At 39.6% G+C, this 18,231-nt stretch overlaps 2 protein-coding genes across 3 annotated transcripts; one reads left to right on the top strand and one right to left on the bottom strand.

Moving 5' to 3' along the window:
- Positions 1-1,586: 1,586 nt before the first annotated feature.
- LOC120736341 (versican core protein-like) lies at positions 1,587-13,823 on the bottom strand. Of its 2 annotated transcripts, XM_040036391.1 has the most exons (4): positions 13,504-13,823; positions 13,318-13,413; positions 3,396-3,725; positions 1,587-3,157 (listed from the first exon to the last, which is right to left on the bottom strand). In XM_040036391.1, exons 2-4 carry the CDS (start codon positions 13,394-13,396, stop codon positions 2,949-2,951), a joined length of 618 nt encoding a protein of 205 aa, XP_039892325.1. In that variant the 5' UTR covers positions 13,397-13,413; positions 13,504-13,823; the 3' UTR covers positions 1,587-2,948. The 2 variants fall into 2 exon arrangements, with proteins under 2 accessions (XP_039892325.1, XP_039892324.1); XM_040036390.1 differs by having other exon boundaries at positions 13,318-13,823.
- Positions 13,824-16,018: 2,195 nt separating this feature from the next.
- On the top strand, positions 16,019-17,926 carry LOC120736366 (Fc receptor-like protein 5; the record flags this gene model as incomplete). The annotated part of the gene is made up of 4 exons (XM_040036410.1): positions 16,019-16,328; positions 16,408-16,653; positions 16,729-16,905; positions 17,014-17,926. Coding segments are annotated over 4 exons (837 nt in total), but the record flags the coding sequence as incomplete, so codon positions are not given.
- Positions 17,927-18,231: the final 305 nt, after the last annotated feature.

Genomic DNA, 18,231 nt, shown 5'->3' on the forward strand with positions numbered 1-18,231 from the left:
TGGGAGGCAAGATAAGTTCCTACAGTTTGGTAAATTAAGTTCTCTCCTTGAACATGGGGCCTGCAGAGAGGTGAGTATAACTCTTGGATTTTTCTTTTGCGATATAAAAGAAGTTATAATTTTATTAAGCTGTTTGAAGAAACTTTTGGGAACATTTGTAGGGAGACATTGAAATAAGTAAATGAACATATTGCAGAGTTTCAGTCAGGTTTCAGAGCTCATCACAGGACAGAAAGAGCTTTAGTGAAGGTTACAAATAGTGATGTGTCCTGTGTGTCGAAGCGTTGAATCGTGAGTTGGGTAATCTCGGGGGCGTTTTTGTGAAGCGCCTGTCGAGGCTTGCTTTGATTACGTGTGCAGTGACGTTCGAGATCTCGCGGGCAGTCCGTACCACGTGACTGATTCAGGGACTGGTTCACTGGTTCGCGCCAGATTCGAAATAAAATGGGCAGAAAAACACAGCTGATTTCCCATCACACTGTGTTGTGGAATTGGACTACGTACGTGCTACATAGTTACTTGAGCATTTCTCTCGCCAGGGCGGAACTCATGGTGGGTTCACGCCCTTGGCCCACGCCCCTCTGAAGAGGAAACACCTGGGCCTCATCAGCGCAGCCAGCATTTAAGCCAGGGAGTGGCTTCTACTCATCGCTGGATCGTTGTGTGTGACTCGCGTCAGTGCAGCCCGACTCTGAGCAAGTTCTCTTTTGCTTCCCTGTGCAAAATGTCTAACGTTTGTTTCCTTCTGTACATAGATCCCCTGGACCCGACCCTGCATTCCCCGAGTGGATTCCCTTTTGTGTGAGTGTTTGGAGAGAGAGCCAGGAGAGGAGCAAGTGTCTTTTCCCTGCCTGGATTTCCCCGGAGCTCTTTCCCTGTCACCGCTTTGTATATAGCACTATCCCCAGCACTGTTTGTTTAATACACCTTGTGGAACTGTAATAAATACTGACTGTGCCTCTGAGTCCTGCGTGTGAGTCCTCAAGCGAACCGTGACAGTTATGCATAAGACCTCCGTTGTTTACAGCGCTGTCAGTCGCTGTTTTTTCCTTTTTAAATACTTCCGAAAAGAAAACCTAATTTCTGCCGTTCAATAGGCTACTAAAATAATTTAAACTTTTTAACATTATGCAAAATTGCAAAACGCTAAGGTGTGTCTCCAATAAAACCTCTGTAATTTGCTCTGCTTCAATTCAGCAGCATCAGGTAATGTTCATTTGTTGATTAATGGTTCGTTCTTTCGTTTTTTTGATCTACTGCTGAATATTTTTATAAAACAATTTTTCTGTTTTATTTTACTTTGACACAAAGGCATCTGCAGTGATGCTTACACCTTTTATAAAGTCTCGCAAGCGTCAGCTTTCTTTTTATAGATATAAAAATATGAAAATGTACTGATCCATGATCTGAACTATAATATTTCTGACTGTGTGAGGCAAAATTTCCCCGGATCGAATTGAATCGGAATCGATTCTAGAAATCAGTGACGATACCCAGCTCTAACAGTTACACAATCATACCAAAACGTTGTCCTGATAGTTTCCACTTTCTCTTTTGTATCAGACATACTGAGACAATATTCGGGATAAATAACCATGAAAACAATTTATTTATTCAGTTTACACATAATGTTATTATAATCATTTAGCCTGTTTCACTTGAATCGTCCACTTGATGGCGCAGTAGAGCAAATGACCATCACAATGCTTCGAACCATGAGTCGACCAGTTGGATAGAAAGCTTTAGTTCATCACAAGGCTTCATCTCACCATCACTAATTTTCCATTTAATTTATTAAGACAAATTAACATAACTGTACAAAGACATACTTAAATTTAGAATACTTTCCATATCATTTAGATGAATAAATTACACAGTTTTTACAATGTGCAATGATGAAGCCTTATTTTTTGTCACTTGCAGGTGCCTGCAGCGAAAAATTAGACCTCCTCCAACCATACATATATTACACAAACATCACATTGGGGAAACCGGTCAGAACAGGTAACGTAGAGAAAAACAATGAAATGTTTAACACAATACGGGGGTGGAGGAGAAAAAAAGAGAACTCTACTCAGACTGAGCTCCTGGTAGGAGATCAGTATGAGAACATGAAACAAAAAAAACTCCTCGCCACAAAAAGCACATGACTTCACACCATAACATGAAATGATAACAGCAACAGGGGTGGGTAAATGGGGTGAGAGTTTGGTGATGTAGACAGCAGCATCCGGTCCTGCAGCATGACTCTGCGCTGGTCCAGTAGACCCATGAGCCCTTCCCTCTATAGCGACTTGCCTTGTGGGGTTTTGAACAGCTGTAACCACTTTCTTTAATCTTCGGTATGCCAGGGCCAAGCCAGCTCCGATCGGCAAAAACCCTTTTATCATTCTTCCAAATAGGTATAAATCTTCTATGTCCTCAATAGACAGTCCCTCCAGGCACACGATGCGCCAATGCTGCCACCCAACCATCGTGCATTCGAAAGGTAACGTCCCTTGAACATGGTTGAACTCTCCTGAACATGATTTTCTGTGTCCCTGCTCCAAATCAGGGCATCCGATGTAAATGTTGCAGTCAGGAAAACAAATTCAAAATTATTACTATTTCTTGAGCTTATCAGAAGTCGAAAGCTGCAGACAAGTCAGCTCTCAGGATCCTTTGAGCTCACAAAAGAAGAATTCAAGGAGGGAGCTGAATGATTAGTACAGACATGTGGACCAGACCCTACATGAACTCTGAGCAGATTCAACAGTTTTTGACCTGGTTCCGTAGGGGATTCATAAAGCTGACTCACACAGACAGACGTCTGTACTGCTGCTGTTGTTTTATAGTGTTCACAGAAGAGGATGCTGCTGCAGGAAACTCTGGTTTGGTTGTTTGAGATTATCTGTTGGTCAGCTGCATCATCAGCATGTGAGTTAAAATGGGAAAAGTTCTGAGGTCTTTCAAACTGGCTGAAGTTCAGTTGGAGGCTCGTATGAACCCTGCTTCTGCTGTGCTTTACATTTTCTGTAGATAAGAAAAAAGCCAACAGCGAAAAGCACAGCAGCAACTGACGGTCCAGCTATTCGTAAATACAATTTTTCCTCCTTCCCTCCTGCCTCCTTCTCTTCAACTTCCTTCCCTCCATCCTTTGTCCCTCCTCCTGTCTGAGCTGCAGGTGAGAAACAGGTGTGAGGTGTCAGCTGTCAGGTAGGTGATGAGTGAAGAACAGAACAGAATCCATTTCCTCTTCAAACTGCTGTCAGACATTATCTACTGCACTCTGATCACATCACTCAGACCAGCTGCTTTCTACAAAGTCTCATCAACAACATCTTTAGAAACAAACATCAACAACCAGGAAGCAGCTTCACCTCTGATCACACACACACTCAACTCTACTCACTCACCTGGAGGATCAACAGTCAGTCTGATGGTGTTGCTGAGCCTCATTTCTTTTCCGACTAACACCTTACACTCGTATGTTCCAGCATCGGTAGTCATAACATTCTTTAGAATCAGAGACACGTCTCCATCCTTCATCCGTCTGTCCTGCAGATCCACCCGGTTCTGAAAAGATTGATGCTGGTTTCCTAAATCAATCCGATCATCCCTGTACAAAAGGGCATATTCTTCCCCCAGGTCAGTTCTGCTCCACTTTACATGGATGGCTTTGTTGTTTGGAGCTCGGCACGGGAAAGTGACGTCCTGTCCAGAATGAGCTGTGATGTTTTTCTGGCCTGAAAGAGGAAATAACACAGAGCAGAGAGGTTAATGTAAAACTACACGATGGATCAGAAACCAGTTAGGTCTGTTGAGCTGAAAAAGGGAGAGAATATTATATGAGACTCTGCGTGTGCTGTTCAACCAGGACAAAAAGTGGTTTTAAATAAATTATTTAAAAATAAAATTTGTAAATAAATTCAGTTCTGTGGTTTCTAACGTGAACCTTTTTCCTACACATTTCAGTGTTTTTGCCAGTACATAAAACCCCAGAGCCCTGCAGGGCCCATGTGTTTCACACGAAAAATATACAGAGGGCAATAAAGAACCTGACAGAAGTCAACCCTTCGAACAATTTGGCATGTTCAGCTGACATCCATCCACTCTGGAAGAAGATGAGCTCAGTTATTTATGTGTGGAGGAGGCTAGCTGTGTGAACTTCGAGCTCTGCTGATGGTTTATTAATTTACCAACATTTCCCTGGTAAATGCTGGTAAATTTAAGGAGCTTTAACTCCTCAGTCAGAGAAGTTAAAGCTCCTCTGACTGAGCTTTAACTATTAAACTGGGCTGATGTGCTACAGCTTCTCCCAGAAAGACTGAATCTATTGTTTGTTGATCAAATCTAAAACAATTCCCAGATGCAGACTTCTTGAAAGAGGATGCCGAGTAGACGACAACAGATTGAAGCACAGAAACAAAGCATCAGGGTAGTAAGACGCGTATTTGCTGCCGCCATATTGCTGAAGGCATTTAAACACCCAACCTGTTCCTGTAAAATGCAGTTTCCATCATTTTACATGTGTTTTTCATTTTCAGGGAAATAAAAAACAAAAAAATCTAAAAAGAAACTGAGAAAAACATCCAACAATTAGGAAGCTGCTTGATGATATTTTAATACTATTAGTTTTTAATCAAATGTACAGAATTTAATCTGACTGAAGTTACATCACTGAGTTGGTTGATTGGTTGTGTTCAATAGACTTACATTAGTTCATGTTAGCTAACTAGTAACAGAACCAATAACTCAGAGGAAAATAAGGACACTAAAACAAAAAATCAGTCAACAGGGGGTCACTTTTGTGCTGCTCCTGGCTGTAAGTTTAAGTCTAAGTTAAGAAACCGAGGATATACTTTCTCTCTCTTAACAGTAAGTGGTGCTTTCTAGTTTGACAAGCTGCACTGACACAAGAAAATCCAGCTGTTAGTTGTAATGTTGGGTTTGTAGAGCACTTTATGAATGTGAATTGTGTGGAGGAGAGTCTGATCCGTCGGCAGAAAATGCACTTTCTAGTGTTCATTAATGTTGATTAATGGTTTTCTTTCGTTTTTGATCTACTGCATAACATTTTTTTTTATAAAATCCCAGGCCAGGAAAATCACCTTCATGTTTTTCTGTGTCCTATCCTACTATCCTACAAAGCTGCTGTGATGCTTACACGTTTTATAAAGTCTCGTAAGTGTCAGCTTTCTTTTTAGAGATATAGAAATATGGAAATGTACTGATGCATGATCAAAATTATAATATTTCTGTCTGTCTGAGGCAAAATTTCCCCAATTCAAATTGAGTCGGAATCGAATCGATTCTAGAAATCAGTGACGATACCCAGCCATAATCGGCACTGTTTTATGCAATTAAACAATTTACAACATAACAGCCCACTAACCACTATACACATATCACCCCATCAGCACATCTGTAGGAAAAACAAGTCAAGGTGGATTCCAATTCATTTCCTATGGTGGTCACTTTTGACTGGAAAGACCACAGATGTAACAAAGTTGATTAAAACACACAAAATTCAATGAAAGAGGTGCTCATCACTTTAATATATTCAAGTGCATAGTGTGGAGGATGTCATAAGGCCTCGGGGCATTTGGATGTAAAACACAGCTTCACAGACAGGGTTTCATCCATGTATATTACAGGTACTGCGCTGCAGTGGTTTGTATATCTAAGAGAGTCTAATTTGTTCATGTAAATGGAGAGTCCTCTTCACACACTAAAGTTAATTAAGTTTTCATCAGAAGATATAGCATTCATTTTCATGATTTCGTGATTTACTTTCCTGGATGGTTGAGAATGCATCAAGAAATTACTTGAAAAGTAACTATTGCGTTACTTAAAAAAAATTGTTTAATTCTCTGGGGTCCAGGGTTGGTATAATTGGCCATTTTTCACTACTTTTGATTTTCCCTCCACATTTCACCTTTAAAAATTATTTACTTTGCCTTCTTTGGTATCATCATTTTCAGAACAACCTGACGTGTCTGAATTTACAGTCATGTTTTCATTTTGACATACTGTATTAACACAATTGATCCAAAATCAGACAAAAACCATAAAATCAGAGTAGAAAAAGTTATATTTTTTTACTGTAACAACCACAAACATTTTATTGAATCATATTTCATAACTTTAGATGCAAATATTAATTGTCAATTTTAAAATCGTATGCACAAGTTTTGCAAACTACAAAGTTATTTGAATCCATTTACCTTTTACCATTTTTAAAATAACCATTTCAAACTATTTACAGAACAATCAGGTGTTCTGCATTCAATAAGATGCCTCACAAATTATTTGTGCCACTCCAAAAATATAATTTCTGTCCACTATGAAGGAGAACATCACAGCCTGATACCTGCAGGTCTGAGCAGCAGGTGTATCACGCCTGTTTCTACCTGGAGACAGCAGTCGCCTCATTGTTCTGATACACAACACAAAACTATCCACAACACTACACGTGAACTACACAAGACGACACATTAACTACACACTCCAAACACGCTAAACGTCACAAATCTCTCACATCTCAAAACTCACTCTCTCTCTCGCTGTCACTCCTAAAACTTCCCCTAGTTTTGTTTGGTTTTTAGCTCATAAGCAGAGAGGGCTTGCTAGCGCTAATGTGGTGAAACTATTGAGGAAAAATATTGTTTATCATGACTCTGGTTTTAATTGGCCTATCAATTTAAAAACTGGTATATCTCACCTTGTTGCTTTGTCTTTAAGTGGTCATGTGACTGACTTACCACGACTACTTTATTCTTCCTCAGTCAAACAGCAGCTCTCATGCGATTGTTTTGCCCCTGAGCTCCAGGTGTTGTGCTAGACAGTGATGTGATTACCGTCCGCGGGAGCGCGCAGCTGCTTAAAGCTGTAGCGTCCAGATTACTTACAGCTACTTCCTGCAGCTGATATAAGATGCGGTAAACTGAACACAGCTTCAACCGTCTGTTTGTTGAAAAATAGTAACAGACTGCATTTTCTTGTTAGTAACTATAATGGCGTTGTAACGATAGGAATAGTAATTAGTTAGATTACTCGTTACTGAAAAAAGTAACGCCGTTATTCCCATCACTGAACACACCAATTAGTTAAACTGCAGGAATGTCTTAAAGACATAAAGACCTGGATGGCCGCTAACTTTCTGCTTCTTAATTCAGATCAAACTGAGGTTATTGTACTCGGCCCTGAAAAGCTTAGAAATATGGTATCTAACCAGATTCTTACTCTGGATGGCATTACCTTGGCCTCCAGTAACACTGTGAGGAACCTTGGAGTCATTTTTGACCAGGACATGTCCTTCAATGCACATATTAAACAAATATGTAAGACTGCTTTCTTCCATTTGCGCAACATCTCTAAAATTAGAAATATCCTGTCTCAGAGTGACGCTGAAAAACTAGTTCATGCATTTATTACTTCCAGGCTGGACTACTGTAATTCATTATTATCAGGATGTCCTAAAAACTCACTGAAAAGCCTTCAGCTAATCCAAAATGCTGCAGCAAGAGTCCTGACAGGGACTAGAAAGAGAGAGCATATTTCTCCTGTTTTGGCTTCCCTTCAAATCCAGAATTGAATTCAAAATCCTGCTCCTCACATATAAAGGTCTTAAATAATCAGGCCCACTTTGCTCTCGCTCTGCAGGCCTACTTGTTGTTCCTAGAGTATTTAAAAGTAGAATGGGAGGGAGACCCTTCAGTTTTCAGGCCCCTCTTCTGTGGAACCAGCTTCCAGTTTGGATTCGGGAGACAGACACTATCTCTACTTTCAAGATTAGACTTAGAACTTTCCTTTTTTCCAAAGCATAGTGTTTGCTCATTGGCGGTCTTATGATTGTTGGATTTTTCTCTGTATGTATTGGTGTAGGGTCTACCTTACAATATAAAGCACCTTGAGGCGACTACTGTTATGATTTGGTGCTATATAAATAAAACTGAATTTAATCCATGCCAGTTTTTGTGAGCAGGGCTCCATGATGTAAATTAGCTAATTACCTTTATACATGTAGCGTTTTGTGTATTCCAGTCGTGCCTTTGGTTATCAATAAAGTAGCAGGTGTTTTAAATAATGCAGTTAGCATTCAGACCACGGGTATGCAACATTTAATGTCAAGAAATGTTTTGAGCAAGTTTTGGCCAAAATTAATCTTAATGGAGCCATAAAACATTTCAGTCTCATGTTTTCACAGCCTGTTAAGTCTAAATCACTCCTGCATCCCAAAAACAGTAGTATAACATGAAAAGAGTTGCTTTTTTGGAAATTTAGTTTAAAAAAAAAAAAAAAGGTAATTAATTACATATTTTCATATTTAGTGAACATTGCAATTTCCCACTTGTGCTTCTGCAGTGCCTACTGATTTCTTTTGTGTGTGTGTGTATTTTTTTCCCCAACATTTTAGTTACACCCTCTACCTGTAAGGAGTCTAACACCTGAATTTTAATCACCTGGTGGTGAATGTCGCTGAACCTCAGTACTTGTGGTTAACATGAATGTAAACACAAATGTCTAGTTTTTCGTGTTTCTATGGAGTCCAGATCCATATAAGAAGAGTGTAACAATGTCTATTCAGATTTATTTGCTTTCACCACCAACACTGATTACTCTATGCTTCATCTGCTTCTGCAATTCAGTCAAAATGACTGAATGAATTGGCCCTTTTTTAAGCAAATATGTTTAGACTGCCCACCCATCCATCTTTGGCTACTAATTCTAATTCGGATCACAGCAGCAGTCTACGCAGATTAGCCCAGACCTCTCTCTGCAGAGCCACCTCCTCAATCTCTTCAGGGGGGACACTGAGGTATCCCCAAAGCAGCCAAAAGATGCGATCTTCTCCAGTGTATCCTGGGCTGCTGGGGGCCTCAACCCAATGGGACATGTCCAAAACATTGCTTTCGTAGAGTACCTTACATTTGCCTAAGCTCCTCACCACCACCCCTCCCACCCCTTTTTTTTAATACAATGCAGCTACTTTTGACTCTTTTGCACAAACACAGGTAGTAATCAAAATGGTCTATCAAAGTAAGCTTAAATAAATATCCACAGTAATATTTTTTTCTATTTAATTCAATCACTGTTTTGTTGGCTTCAAAAGAAAATTCTCTAATTTCATAAATGACAAAAAGGAAAAATCACAATAAAAAGGCAAATTTAAAGTATCAACTAATCACAAAAACCTGCTGCAAAGTCACATGATGCGATTATGATTAACCATTTCAGAATATGAACAAGGCTCAACAGGCTGTGAAAACTATGTTACAAATATGAGTTATGATCTTAAACAGATTTGGTCAAACACTGCTTAGAAATTACTCTTGATAGCAAATTTGCCAACCCTGGCTCTAGGTCACCCCGGCAGGCAAAACAAGTTCATTTGTTTGGATTTTTTCTCCTCTTTTATATGAACTTGTTCGGAGCTAAATGAGGGTTTAAAAGTTTTACGTGATTTGAAACTGAAATTCTTAGTTTTGATATATTTTTAAAAAACTCAAATGAATTACTTTGTTTTGAATAAATTTATAAAAAAAATGTTTTTCCATACAAATCTTTCTTGGATTTTTTTTTTTTTTTACATTTTTTTCCAGCTTTACACCCTTTTTATTTTTAGTATTGCCTTGTGGGCCTGTATCAATGAAGAGCAGTGGGGCTTTGACTAATGACTGAGTACTAAGTTAATCATTAAGCTAATGTTACAAACATTCACCCAGCAATATAGTCCATCAGGACAATCAGAAACAGTGTTTCCTACCTGTTGGCTGGTGTCTGCAGTAAACTGTGATGGAGCGGTGGCCACCTTTAACTAAAATGTTTATTTTTAATTTGTAACAAATTGTCAACTGTCAATCATTAGTCCGCACTCTGCCCCATGATTCATTCCCAAAATACAAAATCGGGATCTGAACATCTGATCTGAAGTCTGAAACTCATCAAAATACCTGGATTATTGAGCATGCACCAAGATATCAAAACTTAGAATTTCAGTTTCCTATTAAATTAAGAAAACCTGTAGCTTCAATTTTGCTCCATAGGCTCACTTCTACTGTTGAAGTTGACTTAGATCAGACACCTGTCATGTAGCCATAGTAGGTTTATGGATGGATGAAGTCTTCTTTATGTAAAGTGCAGGGTTACTATAGTGAACTAAAAATAAAATTCAGATATTTAAAAAAACAGACTTCAGGGTAAAAAGGGTATGAAAATAACAAACAGTAACCACTGTCCCTTGAATGTCTGCTCTGTGGGCCCACAAGAAAACCAACTGAATTACTTTATTTAAATCTGTTAAATTTACCTTTTCTATCAGATCACAAATATGAGAAGAAAAGCTCCTACAGCTGGCTAGAAAGTGACGAGTTTGCAGAAAAAAACAGAACATGTCTTTGTGTGCATTAACATCCAGAATGTTAACATTACTTTTGTAAGTTTATTTAGACTGACTAATGCATAGCATGTGGGCAGTTTATCTTTTTCTTGTCCTTTTTAATTAAATATTTAAAAAAAGTAAAGGGGAAAAAATAAATAAAAATCAGGCATACTACAGCTTATTGTGGTGTGAAGTGCCTTTTTTTTGCTCCAAGAATTAGCTGCTGCTGTTGGCTGAAATGCCAGGAAGTTTGAGATGGTCAGTCACTGCACACTGCACTCAGTTACTGCTCAAAGATGGTATTCTACTTGTATCATACGTACAATTTTCCAAAGTCCCTCATATCAGTTGGAATTGTACCCATTTCAACCATAATCTATATCTCTACACACAGACACCTTGATATTGTGTTCATTCAGATGAAATTGGCCCAATTTAAGTATCAGTTTGTTTACTCGTTACAACTTCTCCTGACCTATTGCCCAGGTCACTCTGCTTAAGGACATTTATAACCTTTTTACACAGAGAAATGTAGAAATTTCCACAGTAGGTCACTGCTGTCAAATTAGTACATGCACAAACAGGTAATGCAACTTAAAAATCAAGGTTAAAAGAGGCACAATTGAAACCGATAAAGAACTTTTGAAAGCTGTCTGAATTTTTTTTAAATATATTTTTTCTTTAATATCATCTTAGAGCAGGGGTGTCTATCTCCAGTCCTTGAAAGCCAGCATCCTGCTTGTTTTTGAGATATCCCTGCCCTACCTGCCGTTGATTACCTGGATCTGGTGTGCTTTGCCAATAAGAAGCTACAATGGCAGGTTAGTTGGAAAACAAACAGGACAGCGGCCCTTGAGGCCTGGTTCGACACCTGCGATTTAGAGCATAACCATGCAGACCAGTCAAGAGCGGCTGATAGTTCTGAGATAAGGGGGGGGAAAAAGAAAAGAAACAATCACATTGACACTTTTCATCATAACACCATCTGACTATCTATTTGCTTTGTTTAAACAAGTATATGCTTTATTCACAGTAAACAACCTGTTGCAAAAGTAACTTTAACAACATTATTTTGGAACTGTGTGTTCCCAAATCTTTATGGAAGTATTTGAGCAGATGAATGACTAAGGTGCAGTGTGAAACAGATCATTTGCTGCCCTCTGCTGTGAGATTTCCATACATGTAGAGCATACAAACTCTTAACAGAGTGGTAGTAAATGTGGCTCACCCCTGACAGCTCTTTTCCATTAGTAGTACCTACTCGGATCAGTGCAACTTGAGTTGTTTTCTATTACATTCAAATACCACCTAATGTGCATGGGATCACTATAGCCATGCGGCTGAAAGTCCCATGACATCATTTGTATGCAACAAGAATGTCACAAGGAGGATGTCGAGGCGATGGTATACCTGCTCCTCTATCAGTAGCTTTTTGTCAGACTCGGGGACCATAGAGTTGTTTTTTGTGTAGCCATTTCCCTCACTGCCAGGTTTCAAAAATATGTGCTCTATATGTCCCTCTTCACTATGATGTACTCATTTCTAATCCTGTCCTTTGTGGTCATGGTGAGCTCTGCCTTCCATCTTTCTTTGCTTTTAAAAGTATCCACAAGGGGGGTTAATGAAGACTCTTTGTTAGGAATTTAATGTGAAAAGGCCCACAAGTGAGTGTCCATTTCTTCACAGATGAATGAGTCAGCTGTAAACAAGTTACTAACCCAAACCTCTTCTACTCACCCCAGGCCATTGGATATGTAGAACACAGCTCATAAACTAATTAATCACCAATCACTACCTACTTGATGAGGAATCAAATGTATTTGACAGTTAAGACAGCTATGCGACCGCTGCCAATAAGTGATGCCTTTCTATTGTAACTGTACCAGTCTGAACTTTAAAATACCCTCCACATCACTGTTTAAACAAGAAAAAAAAAAGAAAAACACTCAATACAAAAAAATAAAGTAGAATGAACAGCTTAAAATTAATTAAAAATGTACTACAAAATACCTACATATAGCATCTGTTTTAAACAATATAAATGACCACATGTTGTGCTTTGTGTACTTTACTGTGCAGGTAAATCAGGTCCTTGCTCTGTTTGGGATGACTGGGGGGGTGACACGACTTTGTCAGAGGACATTCAGAAGCTTCAAACGATAATCCATGCACATACAAGAATAGTCATTAACTCATTCACTGCCATTGACGTCTATAGCCGTCAATGGCAGTGAATGAGTCAATGGGTTTAACTCATTCACTGCCAATGGCTGGCAGTGAATGAGTTAAGTTACTGCTACGTGGGCTGGGCCGTAGATACATGGTAAGGTTTTAAAAACTGAGCTTTACAACGTGGTGCCGATAAAGTGGTAATAAAAACCGAGAGATGTCAACAGTGATCACTCGATCACTAACTTTCTCTTTTAAATAGTAGGTTGTTGAGATTAAACAGAACAAAACACCAGAGCATTAAAACATGTTACAAACACAACAGCCTTAATAAACTCAGAGTATTCCCCAAAGCAGGGTTCACAAGTAATCACTTAACCGGAGAATAGAAATTAACTTTAAAAGAAAGGAGAAAGAACTGTTTGTTGAAATGAGCAAAATCTATTTTATAAATGGGCTTCAGGCAACCATGTTCTGCATCATACACTACCACCATTTGTAACGAGTTTGGGTTATCATTCACCAAGTTAGTACATGAATAAAAATCGTCCTAACCTCATTAACTACCTTTGCCTGTATACAATATGGCGGCCGCAATGACGCATCATTTAATAAATCGCTGCTACCAGAGCGCCGTATTGACGTACCGGCACAAATTTGATTTGTGGGCTACTTTTAACCAACACAAGACACCGATGTTTTCAGAGCAGAAATGAAAAGATTTTTTACGGGATTCATTCATTTCGATTAATGAAGCTTATTTTAACCTCACAGCGAAATCTCACCGGGCACGACAGCCGAGGGAACGCCGACGACAACGACAACGAATAGCGAAATCCAGGTAGTCAGCAAGCACGCAGCCATTGTTGCTTAACTGAAAACTGCAGACAGTAGGGGAAAACCGATCGTCAGAATAACATTAATCGAACACAGTCAACTTAAACTTGGAGTAAAAGTTTCCGTTCACTTACTGTTTTTACACCGCGACAGGAACCTGAACCGATACGTCGCAGATCGTAACGTAGACCAATTTTATACTTAGGCGTTTACAACATCCAGCTTATTTAGACGGGAAATCATCCGGTATATAGCGGAGATGAGTTGTCGCTCGATTAAGGACAGTTTAATCGTTTCCGTTACTCACGAGCTGGCGGGCGCCGACGTGCACGGTGTGAACGCTACTCATAAATGAACACAGTGATCCCGTGACGGGAGCTTACGTAGCTTCCTTACTTTTCCAGAAGGTTCCTGAATCTTCCAGGTGAACGGTGAACCAGCGGCTGCAACTGGGTAGACTAACTGACTTTTATATTTTATTTAATTATTGTACTATAAACTAAACATGTTTCCACTTGTTAGCAGCCTACAATAACTACTTAACAAAATAAAAATAAATAAAAACATTAAAACATACAGGAAATACCTGTTCAAACAGGAAGTAAACAAGGCTCAAGAATTTTTTTTCTCTATAAGCTTTATTTAGAACAATGACAATCTCAAACAGACAAGCGACACACACACACACACACACACACACACACACACATATATATATATATATATATATATATATAAATAAAAAATCCCTTCAAGCTCAGGTCCTCTACCAGAGGCCTGGGAGCTTGAGGGTCCTGCGCAGTATCTTAGCTGTTCCTAGGACTGCGCTCTTCTGGACAGAGCTCTCCGATGTTGTTCCTGGGATATGCTGAAGCTACTCGCTTAGCTTGGGAGTCACCGCACCTAGTGCTCCAACTACCACTGGGACCACCGTTACCTTCACCCTCCACAACGTCTCGAGCTATATATATATATATATATATATATATATATATATATATATATATATATATATATATACACATTTCCAAACCAATCCACACGTGCAAAGAAAACCATAGATGTCCATTGTCCATAAATGAAGTGTAATAATTAGAAATAACACAGGGAAAACTTTTTGAGCACGTGAAGAAAAGCAGGTGGAAAAAGGCGTGGAAAGTTATGACACCAGTTGAAATCTATCAGTAATTAGTAATTTGCCACTTGGTGGAAATTGATATAAGCTGATTCTTTCCCAACTGATCATCTATAAAAAGGTAACTTTTTAGCAAGTTTTCACGCAACACACACCTCATGATGATTTTTTCAAAGAAAACAATAAGCAATGCACTCATCCGCCATGGCCCATACGCATGCTCACCATGCAACACTCCATTGCTGAAACAAAAGCCTGTTGAAGCACGTTTCAAGTTCACTGAACAACATTTAGAGAAACCTTTGAAATACTGGAATTACATAGTCTGGCAAGATAAGACCAAAACTGAACTCTTTGGATGCCATAATACACACCACGTTTGGTCAAAAGGCACTGCACATCATCCAGAAAACACCAAATCAGCAGTGAAGTTGGTATAGTGTTGCTACCAGCCTGACGAAGATGAAATGAGGGCCAACATTTAAACAAGACAATGATCCCAAACACACAACCAAGAGAAATATGAACTGGAACGTGTTCAGCTGGATTTCAGTGAGATAAGAGGTGTAACGACATGTATGGTTAAAGGGTTTACAAAAAGTCTGTTAGCTGATAGAAGTGATCAAACGTCAGCTCACCTCTGCCAAATACCTTTAAAATCTTTAACCACAGCCTGATGCAGTTTGATGTCGTGCATCCACACAGTTTCTGACCACATGTTAGTGGTTGGAACAGAGAGAAGTCAACAGGAACAAAACCACCTCCGGGTCACTTCCTGCTGTCAGCTACAGGAAGACAAAACTTGTTTCTTTCAATCTGTAACACAATTGATAAAATCAATCAATCCTTTCAGTAACATAGTCAGTAATTTTACTCTATGTGTCAGCTAGAGCTATAACACATCCCTGTGGTTTGCTCGGACTGGCAGTGAAGGCATTACACAGGTGCTGATGTTCACTTTAGTGCATTTCTGGAGGAAACCACAACACTAACAGCCAGTCAACGAGAAAGAGGAGGGTTTTGTTTGAAGTGACTGTGAGCTGATGTCAGTGTTGGTCTGATACCATTGAACAGCAGGATGGAGGAAACGTCTCTGCTGTGTCTGCTCTGTAAGCTCACTCTGTGTTTTTCATGCCTCTGCTGTCTTGTTGGATGTGAAACTCTGAACTAACCTGAGTTAAATTTCTCTTTAGTTCTGATCTCACTGCTGAGCTGCACCACAAACCAAGGTCAGTAACCTTCTTCTGTCACACTGTAAACCTGACTCACTGCTTGGGACACATTAATTATGAACATGGTGCCAAACTTCCGTCAAATCAATATCATCTTACTCCTGTCAGTCTACATAATTTCATGTTGAATTACAATTAAACAGATGTCTTACACTCTAATACATCTGCACCTTAACAAAGACTCTTATGTACGAAATAATATCTGATTTATTATCATCCAGTAACAATTGATAGTGAATGAAAACAAGGAATATGGGACTAGAAGTTAAGATATGAAATGTAATATGGGCCCTGGTCTATATATCCTCTACTACTCTATTACTCACAGCTCGTCTGACTGTGAGTCCCAGCAGCTCTCAGTTCTTTGAAGGAGACTTTGTGTCTCTGAGCTGTGAGGAGGACGACAGCTCTGCTGGATGGACTCTGAGGAGAAACACAAGCAAACAACAGAGGACTCAGTGTGGGGCTGACTGGGGGAAATCAGCTGGTTCTTCCTGTAACATCAGCTACATGTACAAATGGGAGAGTGGAGTTTACTGGTGTGAGTCCAGAGAGGGTCCCATCAGTAACATGGTTAACCTGACAGTCACTGGTAAGCTGAGTGTGTGGAGTTAGTGTTGATGAAGCTGTGTGTAAATGGATGAAATGCTGTAGTTTGTCTCTGTGTTGAGGTGGATCAGTGATCCTGCAGAGTCCTGTCCTCCCTGTGATGGAGGGAGATGACGTCACTCTGCTCTGTAAAACAAAGACCACTCCCTCCAACCTCCCAGCTGCTTTCTATAAAGATGGCGTCTTCATTGGGAATGAGACTACAGGTCACATGACCATCCAGCATGTTTCCAGGTCTGATGAAGGCCTCTACAAGTGTGACATCAGCGGTCATGGAGAGTCTCCATCCAGCTGGATCACTGTCACAGGTGAGGAGGTTCACTTATATTTCACCTCTTATTTCATCCACATATTCACCTGAACAGGTGGGATTCTCTCTGCAGAAAAACCTACAGCCACAGTGAAGCCCATCACCTCTGCTCTTCCCTCTTCCACAACACTGGCCTCTCACTCCTCCACCCTCCACCTTGCTATCAGAGTGGTCCTCCACCTGGTGGTGTTCTGTCCGTATTTCATTTCCACTCTCTTCATGGTGTCTTTATATCGACACAGAGCTAAAGGTAAAACTGAATCATTTCCTCATTTAGTGTGCTGATGATTAACTCCTTTTGTTCTGAAATCTTCATTGTCTCACATCTGATACTTTTTCATATTTTTTGTTTGTGCAGGGAACAAACTTTCCGTCTCAATCCCTCCCACTCATCCTGAGCAGGGATTAGAGGATAAACATGAGGACATAATTACTGATGTCACCACAGAGCATCGCTTCTGAAACAAACTTCTGTTGTGTCTCTGTGAGTCTCACTAACTTTGTCCTCTTCACCTCTGACGTCATTGGAGTAAATGGACTCTGACGTTCATCTCGGGATATTTTCATGCAGATAAACAACAAATATTCATCCTAAGAGGAGGATTTCCATGATGTACTGTGTATGTTACTGCAGCTCTGTACCTAAGGTATTTTTCACCAAGTATTCAGGTTATTTCTGAATCAAACCTGCAGATGTTTTCAGATCTGATATTGGAGGAAAACCTAAAAACTGTTACATAGATAATGTTCATGTTTTATGTCCCTGTCCTGCATGATTAAATAGCTGGGCTGTTCATGGGCCGGGGTCTTTTCCCCAGCATGTTTTAACTTGAAATTTAATTTATTTATATTATTCTGTCTTGTGCTTGGTATCTTCTCTTTTTAATTCTTCTCATGTTCTGTTTTGTATTCTACCTTAACTCTCCTTGTTTGTTTGTTTACCACTGCAACTCTGTAACTACTCTATTGTAGGAAGCATTCAACTCATTTCTAAATGAAACCTACAACTGTTTTCAGATTAGGTTTTAGAGGAAGGTGTTATTCTACATCCTGTTTTATTTTGGTAATTCTTGTTTTCATCTCCTTTCTGATGAGGATATTAGACTCCTGATGTTTGACTGGAATTATAACTACCAGGCGGTGACTCCATCTGAACCTTTTCCCCTGAAACTACCTGGACTTTGGTTCCCTGCTTTTTGAAAATGTAACTTTTGGTGTTAGTTGAATCATTCCAACTTCATCCTCAATAAAGATTAACTTTTGTTAATTTAGTCTGCCTTCGAGTCTGTATTTGATTCTTGATTTACATTGTATGTCAGAGCACTTGCCCAAGAAATGAACCCAGGACTAATGGACTCCTTACTTGGCTAAAGGATTTTGTTGTTGTTACACTTCATGTCCCTTCACCTCCTTTACTATGTTTCTTACCAGCTACTTCCTTGTGCTCCCCTCCTCTTTCAAAGAGGAAACTGGACACTGCAGCTGCCTGAACATTCCTCTACCAGGGTAAAGTGATTCCAGACCTAAACGCATCCTCCCTTTGAGGACAATGGTCACTAGACCTCCACAGAGGTCT

The sequence above is a fragment of the Simochromis diagramma genome, unplaced genomic scaffold (genome assembly GCF_900408965.1).
Source record: "Simochromis diagramma unplaced genomic scaffold, fSimDia1.1 OVJJ01000703.1, whole genome shotgun sequence".
Lineage (NCBI taxonomy): Eukaryota > Metazoa > Chordata > Actinopteri > Cichliformes > Cichlidae > Simochromis > Simochromis diagramma.

Coding starts and splice junctions, on each gene's coding strand:
- LOC120736341 (XM_040036391.1), bottom strand. CDS start 13,396: ATGGCTGCGTGCTTGCTGACTACCTGGATTTCGCTATTCGTTGTCGTT. Junction 3,726..13,317: donor TCCCTCGGCTGTCGTGCCCG/GTGAGATTTCGC, acceptor TTCCTCTTTCAG/GCCAGAAAAACATCACAGCT. Junction 3,158..3,395: donor ACTGACTGTTGATCCTCCAG/GTGAGTGAGTAG, acceptor TCTCACCTGCAG/CTCAGACAGGAGGAGGGACA.